This window comes from Paramormyrops kingsleyae, chromosome 14, assembly GCF_048594095.1.
Source record: "Paramormyrops kingsleyae isolate MSU_618 chromosome 14, PKINGS_0.4, whole genome shotgun sequence".
NCBI classification, from domain to species: domain Eukaryota; kingdom Metazoa; phylum Chordata; class Actinopteri; order Osteoglossiformes; family Mormyridae; genus Paramormyrops; species Paramormyrops kingsleyae.
The window spans coordinates 1,493,366-1,504,172 of NC_132810.1; the positions used below are offsets into that span (position 1 = coordinate 1,493,366).

At 40.0% G+C, this 10,807-nt stretch overlaps 1 protein-coding gene across 7 annotated transcripts; it reads left to right on the forward strand.

Annotated features, from left to right (window-relative positions):
- The first annotated feature begins 767 nt into the window (after window positions 1-767).
- khk (ketohexokinase) lies at window positions 768-10,197 on the forward strand. Of its 7 annotated transcripts, XM_023838766.2 has the most exons (9): window positions 768-1,170; window positions 1,602-1,718; window positions 2,617-2,751; window positions 4,210-4,344; window positions 6,368-6,440; window positions 6,643-6,789; window positions 7,590-7,678; window positions 8,582-8,739; window positions 9,088-10,197. In XM_023838766.2, the coding sequence occupies exons 1-9, from the start codon at window positions 1,079-1,081 to the stop codon at window positions 9,177-9,179; spliced, it is 1,038 nt and encodes a 345-aa protein (XP_023694534.2). In that variant the 5' UTR covers window positions 768-1,078; the 3' UTR covers window positions 9,180-10,197. The 7 variants fall into 7 exon arrangements, with proteins under 7 accessions (XP_023694534.2, XP_023694535.2, XP_023694536.1 ...); XM_023838767.2 differs by lacking the exon at window positions 4,210-4,344; XM_023838768.2 differs by lacking the exon at window positions 2,617-2,751.
- Window positions 10,198-10,807: the final 610 nt, after the last annotated feature.

Below are 10,807 nucleotides of genomic sequence, written 5' to 3' on the forward strand. Positions count from 1 at the left end.
ACTCTGTGATCAACAACCTGCCAGTGAATCTGATGTCTGGAAATTAAACAAAAAGTGTTTATTTTAAGGTTTAATAATTTATTTGATTATTTTATTCCTTTCGATCACCATATAATTGCCTGTCAAAACCCATACATCATACAACTACACATTATTTTATTTTATTCTTTAGATAACCAAAGCAGTTTTTGGTACCACCTTTAAATTCTTTGAAATGGAGAAGCCTAAGATGATATTGTTTTGACCAGTGACTGACATTTATTAGCTAAAACTGGAAGTGAGCCGGTACACTTTTTGTTTTTCTTTTTAGAGTACCGGCACCTCAGAATATCTTTTGGCACTGAATTAATAAGCGGAGTACTAGCACCTAGTAATGAATATCAAGGTAGACCGGCGCCTGGTACCGAATAACACGAGGAGACCGGCGCCTGGTGCCGAATAACAGGAGTTTTTTTCCCCACTTCAAGCACTGGCTAAAACTATGGAGGGTGTTTTGTGACCAAATTCAGTAAATAATCCACCTTAACTTATTTATCTATTTACTTTTGTAAATAAAGTTTTGTGTTTATTAGATTTGAATGACTTGACCTATTGCAACACTGTTAAAATGGATTCATCGTGGTTATATGATTGATATGTATCATTAATACATATTATTACACTATTTGGTTTCAACATGCTACAAAGTATTTTCGTTTTCGCCGTTCCGTGTACAATTACATACAGTTTGTCCCTAACGTTATTCCATACTTTCAAGCGTTGGTCACGTGATGGACAAGTTTCCGATTTTCATTAGCATGTGAAAGAGCTGTGATGTTACGGGAATTCAGATTTGTTATTCCTTATCTTAACATTGTCAGCAGATCTCATGCATTATATAAAATATAAAGAAACACCTGTAAAATAATTATGTTTGTTATACAACACGAATTATGGTATTGAAGGTTTTTTTAAACCCTATGGGATCACATGAGAATTTACATATCGCCCTTTACTGACGTTGAGTGGAAAGACAAAACACGCAAGGGCAGGTCGCAATTCAAAGTCCAAATTACAAGTTAAATTACGTGAAGACAGCATGGGGGATAAAAAGATTTTGTGCATTGGATTGGTATGTCTAGATATCATTAATGTTGTGGACAAATATCCGGAAGAGGATACTGACACCAGGTTCGTGGGACACTCGTTCACGTGAATTGTCTTATTTACACCACTTACTATACTACAGCTGCCAATGCGGATAAAGGTTTAACCTTCATGTCCGTACTACACGCCTTTTTACTGCAGTGTGCAAGAGGGCTCGTTCATGATTTGCTCTGGGGCTTGTCAAACGTATGGCGATTATGACTTCAATGTACCTGGATCAATTCTGTCCAAGTGAGAACATATTTAATAACGAGGGAAGACGTTAAATCGTGTATAGAAAAATGTCTTGTTTTACACAGAAAGTAAGAGTAATAGAGCTATGTTTACCTCAGTTGTAATTCTGCTTCACTGCATCCTTGGGACAGGGGGCATATCTTGCTCTTCTGTAGTGAACAGCCACTGCCCAAGTGTTGTGATCCTAATCTAAATTCTTGGTGCACCTTGTGTTTGCTTAGGTGTTTGTCACAGCGCTGGCAGCGAGGAGGTAATGCTTCAAACTCCTGTACAGTACTTTCCCTCCTTGGGGCGCCATGTGCATTCCTAGGGTCCCTCTCACCTGGCCCCGTGGCAGAGTAAGTTGTCCCTGTTAGCATAATCATAAACAGCAAAGCTTTGTTGTGTCATACCCTTATTCTTTTGAGCTATGAAGTTGAGTATCGAGGGTGGCTGTTCTCCTCACTGTCATATGGTTTGTATCTTATTCTGATCTGTAAAATTAGTTAAATATGTTCTTCCCGTATCCTTTATTCCTCTTTCTGAATTAAAATGACTTTGTTCAAATGCTGGACCAGCTCTTCCTAATCTGGTCCTTATAAATATAATAACAAGTCTAGCATATCCCGTGTGTCCCAAGCCGGTCCTCGGGGACCTGCAGACAGTCAGTGCTTTTGCTCCCTCCCAGCTCCCTACCACAGCAAAAATGTGCACTGTCTGGCAGGGAGCAAAAACGTGGACGTCTGGGGGGCCCTGGGGGATACACTGCATATGCTAGACTTGTTATTATTTTTTGCCATCTAGATCTGCTGTCACACTTTTGTGCACTGACAGGCCACGCCCACAAAGATGAAGCCTTTGTTCTACTGCAGACTCCTAAAGGAAACGGTTTAATGTTTACGATACAGCTACATTACTTGCATATTGGCCTGTTGTACAATAAACACAGTTTGCCTTTGGTGCAAAATTTCTTTTGGCACTGTTCTCTGCTGTTGTTTATAACCACTAGCTGAATGAAGTCGGTCTGGGCTCAGGATCTACACATGGTGAATCTGGCACAGTAAAACGCAGTGTCGGCAAATTAAATGCGTCGGTGGGGATGCCTTTGCAGTGCTCGCCTTTCAGGTGTCTGCTATGAATTATTATACAGGTATGTTAGTGGTAGCTGTGCGTTTAGCTTGTATAACCATTAAAGCTTAAGGGATTTCAGCCTGGTTCTCATTCTGTCCCTGTCGGTTGGTGACTCGTCTGCTCCAGCTTCGTCCTTGCAGACTTCCTCAGGTACAACATTGACATCTCGTTGCTGGTGGAGCACGCAGAATGCTCCTTCCCAGCTTCTGTAGTCATCGTCAATGCGAGGACAGGCAGTCGTACCATTCTGCATATGAACAGGTTTGTGTGTGTGTGCATGTATGCCTGGTTTTGTCAGTCAGTCGTTGGTAACTCCATCTCCGTTAAACTTAGACAGTTATACCAGTTGTACCAAGTTTATTAGGCTTATGCATCCAGGTAGCTGCATGCATCGCATGCATGCATGACAGTGCTCTCTGCAATTTACTAAAAAGTTTTGTGGGTGGAATCAAATTGTTAGCTAAATCAAGGTTATAGTGATGAATCTTGTCATTGGCATAAGCATATGAATTTCATGGTGGACAATATTTATAAGGGGCCTGCGTTCATTATATGTTTGTCCACACAATCCTTGATTTTATCAGTTGTAATATTACAATCAGATCGCGTTTTGAATGTTTGCATTATGGTCAAACCGTAACTTTATGCTTTTGCAGTAGTAATCCAAGGTTGAAACTGACGACAACTTTTTAAAAATACGTTTGAGGGGAAGCTTATTGCGAGTTCAGTTTCAACAGCTAGCAAAGGTCATCTTTTTGTAGAAGTAATCAATATTGCCGCCTCTGAGCCATTGCGAGATAATTAACGTGACGCTGTTTTTCTTTGACGAAAAGGCATGAACACACGGCCCTAGTCTTTCACCCAGTGTGTCACGGAACACTAGTGTGCCAATAGAATTGGCTAGGTGTGCTGTATACACACACACACAAACATGCACGCATACACAAACGCGCACACACACATGCACACAGCACACAACACACACTTACACATACATACATACACATATAGAAACTAAACTAAATAAGCTTGTGTATTAATAGTTCAATTATAAATGTATTTTAAGTGGCTTAGAAGAAAAAGCTTTATGTGAGTGACTTTTTAATTAATTTAATTTTCCAATAGGTTTTAAGTGCACTTGTCACGTAATTAAATGCAGCTCAGAATAAGACCACCCTACAATTAGCACCCATTCATGTACATACCGGTATGTTCGACAAATTGTAAACTTCCCTGTAGTAAGAAAACAAGATCATGCGCACATTTTTGAAAAGGAAAATTCCAGAAAACGTACTTGATCCTGAACCAGCAACATGATTCGCTTTATTGGTGAGAGTTAGTTAGTAGTTTGTTTTAGTCAGTGGTGTGCCCTGGGATAATTACCTTATGACACGTGAGTGGAAAGTACTCAGACCCTGCATTACCATCAACAACCAGAGGGGGTGCTGAAGCTTCCAGTACTTCTGCCTCACTTCCTTTTTTCATTTTCCCGAAATATGGTTTGTCAAGGGGACCTGTTCACTCCATCCACTGCGCTCGCATCTGTTTCTGACTGTAAAGTTTTCTCCCTTTCCAGGCCTCTTTCTTTACAGGCAACAAGCAGAACCTCTTACAGATATTCCTCCGTTTCCCCTCTCCCTGAAGGTGCGAGAACATCTGGATTATGTTTGACAGTGACACAGATGGGTTTTGTTCTGTCTGTTTCTGCTCATGTGGCAGTTTCATCGTGGGGGATTTTTCCCGCCGAGGGGTGGACGTGTCGCACGTGGTGTGGCAGCAGGGGGGGGAGACCCCGTGCGCGTGCTGCGTGGTGTGTCCCTCCAGCGGCTCCCGCACTGTCGTTCTCGCCGACACGTAAGATGCTCATGTGGGCCCCGTGTTATTTTGGCTTCAGCAGTTGGTGATGGTGCCTCTGTCCCTGCAGAGACAGGCCTCAGATCTGCAAAGTATCGGCATATTGCTCTATGTGTCTGTACTGAACCAACAGTTTTCTCAGTTAGCGGCGAGGTTTGGATATAAAGGCATTTTGAACCACTTAAAACACTCTTTTGCTTGTGGCCCCCTGTTGGCCACAAACAGTCATCACACTAAGGGGGCGGGGCCTGAATTGACTCATTCCTGTGTATATAAAAGTGTTCCATGAAATTGGCCACTATATAAACACGGCCCGAAAGTCTGTGTGGGATGCTACTGTAGGAAATGTGTGTCCTTATGTTTAAAACATGCAAATTTCATTTTAGTAGTGACAGTCAAATGAATCTTCATGAACCAATTGCTGTATTTTCTGACACCACTGAATGATGCACTCTATTCAAAAAAGGCTCAATTCATGCCCCAAAGCAAAGCAAGAGCACTAGTGGGGTCAAAAATACAGAAAATGGTTCCGGAAGCTTCATTTGGCTTTCACTGCTTTTTAGGTAGCTGCATGTTTGTGGTCTCTGCAGTGACACTCCATTAATTAAAATGATTTTTTTTTGCCTTTAATTACACAACTATCATGAATAATTGAAAAGTTGCTTTAGTCTCTCCATGTTTAATTTTGTCCTTTAGATCCATTATTATTCCGTTTCCCAAAAATGAATATAAGCATGAAATTTGTTGGCTTTAATCAGTAATTATCTTTATAGCATTGATTATATGACTATATAGTGTGACAGTTATGTAATACGTTTGGTTTAAGTAGTACAACTTTTTAAAATACTTTTGAAATAAATCTGCATTTGTTCAAACATTTAAAAAGTTGACAAATAAATACAGTATTATTGTTGAATATTATTATATGAATATTTGACCAAGAAGCTTTAGGAATGCAGATACAATGCAACTTTGACATGTAGGGACAAACATGGCAGATTTTGCTTGCAACGTTTTTCCTAATAATAATCCTAACATTTACCATCCATTTCACATGCAACATTATATTATTTGCCCTTGATAGGAAAGAATAGTTACTATGTACCGGCAGACCATAGTGGTAAACCAAAGTATTTATCCTGGTTGAAAGTGGGTTTAAATGCCAGAGACCACTGTCATGTATCATGTTATGCTACCACATGTTCCTTGTCAGAACATGACTTTATGGCTACAGAAACTTTGGTTTGAAGCTTGAAGCTTATTTCATAGCATATAGACTCAGAGAGTATCTGCATAGACAAAATGTTAAGCTCTGGTATCAGTGGAGGACACAGTTGCAAGACTAGAAGACAAATATAGAATAACTACTGAACTGGTATCACAGTAACACTGTATTTGAATATCAGCATTGTTTATGGTTTCATGTTCAAATAACTTTGTCATAATTTATTAAAACCCGTTGATAACGCTAATGTCTAATGGTTTGATGTCATAAGCATCATGTAATGATCTTTTGCATAATCACTAATGTATTTAATTTTCACCAATCCTCAGTAAGGTGCTTAATGTAAACCTGGCCAGAAGTTTAGCATAGACCTTAAGTTCTGGTTATGCCTTCGTCTTTTGACTGGATAGATATGGCTTGGGAACTGGATGGAGTAGTCCTTGTTGTTATTTAAATGGCTGGTTCATGATTATTGGTTCATGGAAAATGTACCTTCGAAATCGGCCAGGCCATTTGTGTGATATGAATCAGACAGCAAATTTATGCTTTCATGCAGCTTCTCGTCGTATTTCCAGAAACGACTGGTAAGAGGAAGCAGACCATGTGCGAACCTTCTTATAATATGTCTGTAAAGTTTCTGGCTGAACCTTTACAGTTTCAGACATGATGCATAAATAAACTGAATTCTTAGTGTTTATGCTGAAATTTTGGCCAGCACTGTAAAAGAAATTTGTAAATGAATACATTCTCTTTGTTACCAAAGTACGAAAACATGGTTTGATCATTCAACCCAATCAGGAACCTCCCAGATGCGTCAGTGGAGGATTTTGCTAAGGTGAACTTGGTTGAGTACAAGTGGATTCACTGGGAGGTGAGTGGTAAGGGTGCTACCAGGGGACTTCAGAGGGTTGCATTAAAAGCACAGTGGATGACCAGTAAAGACAGTAGATTGTAGTGAATTATTGGTTTGAAAGTTGGGCTCATGAGTAGAAGCAGGAAGTTGCGTTGCGCTTGGCTGAATGGCCCAGTTACAGTATCAGCTGGTGTTTGCTGCTTTCCTGGTGAATGGACAGGGCCGGAATGCATCGGAGCAGGTGAAGATGATTCAGAAGGTCGAAAAATACAACAGCACTGTTCCAGAACCGTGCAGAATCACCATTTCGGTGGAGATTGAGAAGACAAGGGAGGAACTGTATCAGCTTTTTCCTTATGGAGATGTGGTATGATCCCCCATTCATTTAGCGTTGAAATATATAACATAAAGTACAATTGTATTATATTTTCTACTAGAATACTACTAGTGTTGCAACACAGCTAAAATTTTGCTAGGTATAATTATATATTGATATCAGTTAAGCAAATGGTTACATGTAAGTCAGTTAACAGTATCCATCCATCCATCCATCCATCCAACTATATTCTAATCATAGTTGCAGGGGTACCTGGAAACTATGCCAGTCAGCACAGGGCACAGTGTTGGGGTACACCATGAACAGGATGCCAGTCCATTGCATGGCACACACATGCACACATGCACAATCATAAACAAAATATGCATGCGTTAATGTGATCCAAGGAATAACATGTTATAGCTTTAAAATTAATGCAGCTCCTTAATGCAATAAATTTTCCTGCCCTATTGCTATTAAATGTAGCATCTCCTGGGAATAAATGCATGAATTATATCATGAATTAGTGTAAACCCTGATCTCTAATCACTGAACCATAAAGATAAGTGGCAACTAGGGATTTTTTTTGAGAAAGGAAAAAAGAATTGTAAGAACTTTTAAATTGCTTATTTTCATGACCACATGTTGTTGAATTAATTCAGTGTAAAAATATATGTTTGCAAGCACTGATTGAAAGATAGTGTAGCTCAAAATAGTGTAGTTTCTATAAAACCAACTTTTGCAAAAACACGTGATTCTTTTTGAATTACGAACATAGTATTGATAGTATTTTAATTGTGCAAGTGAAAGCACATTTATTACACTTTATTAATGAATTATCAAACCCACAGGTTTTTGTGAGTAAGGATGTGGCCACTTGCATGGGGTTCTGCTGTGCTGCAGATGCCCTGAGGGGACTGTACGGGCGCGTGAAGAAGGGGTAAGTCTGTTCTGCCACATCTGTCTCTCTAAACAATCCACATTTATGTACTGTTTATTTATTTCATTAATATTCCATAATATTCTATTTGGTTTGTCTGTGCTCCAAGTATCTTGCTGCTCTGTGCACAAGAATTCCCCTGGGGGAGCAGTAAGGTTTATCTAAGTGCAGAATCTAAGGGTGATGATAAAGAGGGCAGATTTTTGTGCAACGTGGACGGGCAATGTTGCTCAGGCACTTTCCCATTGATATCAGGCAACAGATTTCTATCTGAAAACTTTGATTGAAAGTGGGCAACTTTTCTCGATCATCCAGATCCAGACGAGTTGTCTTGTTTTGCACCTGGAAGGCAATTGCCCAACAGCATTGCTCAAAATGTTGCCCTTTGTATCATCGTCTTAAGAGTGGGCCATAGTATGGTTGTAATGTGAGCAGCTGGATCTCAGTCATCTGGAGAGTTGCAGTGTTCGTACTTGCAGGTGCTGTGAGAGCCATTGTCTCAAAGGGATACTTTCAATCACTAGGACTAACTAGTTGAATGAGAGAAAAACAATTTTTATGATTTTAGGGCTTGTTGCCACCAGGTGTCACTGCTGTCACTATTATGAAATCATGGAGCTTACTGATATAGGTATTTATATTCAAAAATGTGTTTCTATGTTCACCTTAGCAGATAAATATAATAGATAATTTGCTATATATCATTTTCCTTGATTAATCGTTTTAGTATGGTATTCTCCTGGGGTTTGTCTTTACCTCTTCTCTGAATGGGTTGCCTTCTTACACAAACTTAGAGAAATGCTTCTTTTCACATATCCCCCAGTAGCATTTTTGGGGCTTTTGGGCTCTGCTCAGGGGGCCGATGGCCTAGGCTGCTGAGCCACAGACTGCCCATTCTTGTAGGGCTGTGCTGATCTGTGCCTGGGCAGAGAAGGGAGCTGACGCCATGGGTCCGGATGGAACGCTGGTCCACTCCGACGCCTTTCCTCCCCCAGCCCTCGTGGACACGCTGGGGGCGGGAGACACCTTCAATGCGTCCGTTATCTACTCGCTCTCAAACGGTGAGAATCCCGTGGTCTCTCCTAATGGGTAATGTCTCCTGTTCGCTGTTACTGTCTCGTCTTGTGTGTTGTATCACATTCATTTTAATAACTTTTGAATTGTCAAAAATGATGCCCTTCAAGTAGAAGTCAGTAAGGCCTTCATGTCATTGACCACCAGTGGATTGCCATTGACTAGCCATGAGGTCACTTAATGTATGTTGTACATGGTGATCAGGAAAGTGAAACCAAAAGCTAATTTACTGACTTCATTCAATAGTTTCAATATGTTTATGGAAGACACATGTTTTCTGAGTTAGGAATTAAGTTATTTTTGTCTCTCTGCCCTTTTGTAATCTGTCATAACAGGAAAAGCCCTACAGGAGGCGCTATCATTTGGTTGCCAGATTGCAGGCAGGAAGTGTGGAATCCATGGATATGATGGTATTGTATCAAAATAATGGTCCCCGATGACTATGGGATGGGTCATGGCAATTTCTCATCAGCCTCACAAGAAAGGATTCTTGTAAGATAGTGCCTTGTGTTGGAAAGAAATGACAAGAGCAGAGCAGAGCAAATGCACGCATGTGTGCTGTGTGGGCACAAGTAACCTTGCATCTTTGTTTATTTTTTCCAATGGACCGGCTAGTTTACTGTTATAATTTAAGGCAGTTTTGTTACAATCAATGAATTCTGTCTTTTGCAGTAAATGAGCCATTTGATTGATGTGCATTGTTAGGAGAAATATGTGATCCTTTAAAAGGACCAGGCCAAGTAGGATTTTTCTGCAGTTTAATATTGACCTGCTTGCTACTAAAACCTGATGCACATTCAGAACAAAACTTGAAAACGCATTTTGTCAGTTTTATGATTAAAAAAAATTATAAAATTATTTTAGGGAGATGTTAAAGTTGCAAGTTATTTCAAGAAGATTTTTCTGCAGTTATTGGTAATGGAAGCCATTGGTTCTGAAAGCGCAAACTATCTTTGAAGAAATCCAAAACTTTCCCTCCTCAAATGTTCAGCCGTCTCTCACCAGAATTTTTCCAGTGGTCTAATCATCTCCCTGACCGCTATTCCAGTGTGCATTCGAGCTGCTCCAGGAATATTTGCATTTGGTTTCTAAAAGCCTTGATTACACTCTTTTGGCAGTGTGTGCATGAAGGTAATGATAAACAGGATGTCTGACGTGATCCAGTCCTGCATTAGCCTGACCCAGCTGGCCTTCTTAGCAAAGACCCCTCACCCAGACCGACATGTCAGCCAATATTGACTAGACGTGATAAAAGACGAAAAGGGTGCATGACCTGACCCATCCCCGAGAACCCAGCCCTCACCATAAGTGACAGCCGATACTGGTGTAACTGGCTTTAGATGTGTAAACATTGTGTTGAAAGCAGAGTTCACTGTGCCAGAAATGTTGAAGTACGCTAATGTTGAAGATATTGTACAATAAACCTGATATTTGTGTTTTAAACAAAATAAATATAGTTATATTTATTTATCCACTTTACGAAAGAACTAGGATTTGGATAACGTTTAAAATTCATTACTTGTACAGGTTGATTTCTCTCTCCTCCTACCTGGTAGTTTTAAAATACAAGTAGCATGTAGTGTAAGCATGGTATATATCACTTACAAAAATGATCAGTAACTATAGCTTAATTTTTTTTTTTTTACTTGACATAATTTATTCTTGCACTGGAATTTAATGCATGAATTCTGAACCTAGAATTGTTTAAGAGGTTATGCCAAAGCTGGGCCATTCAGGAAACATACTCTTGTATTCCTACTGATGTGGGCACAAGACATGTTGTTTTTTCCGTTAATTCAAGAGCCAAAATCTCGAAACGTCATTCCTGGCACAAATCTTGGAAAATGCTGCAGCTGTACAGTACAGTTAAGACCCCTGCCAGTGTTTACCCTGTGAGGGAGCTCGCCTTCGGTTGGGAGGGGGTGGGGAGGGTTGCAAAGGTTTCAGATGTCTGATCATATTCACAAAAGGAGCATTTGTGCGTATGGTGCAGCTTCACTGAATCTGTGGCAGCATCTATATCAAAATCAGTTTCTTTTTCATAACCCTGAGACT

Bases quoted from the DNA above. Each gene is read 5' to 3' on its own strand.
- khk (XM_023838766.2), top strand. From the start codon at position 1,079: ATGGGGGATAAAAAGATTTTGTGCATTGGATTGGTATGTCTAGATATC. The intron at 1,171-1,601 runs GTTCGTGGGACA...GTGTTTGCTTAG, and splicing joins GAAGAGGATACTGACACCAG to GTGTTTGTCACAGCGCTGGC. The intron at 6,441-6,642 runs GTGAGTGGTAAG...GTGAATGGACAG, and splicing joins ACAAGTGGATTCACTGGGAG to GGCCGGAATGCATCGGAGCA.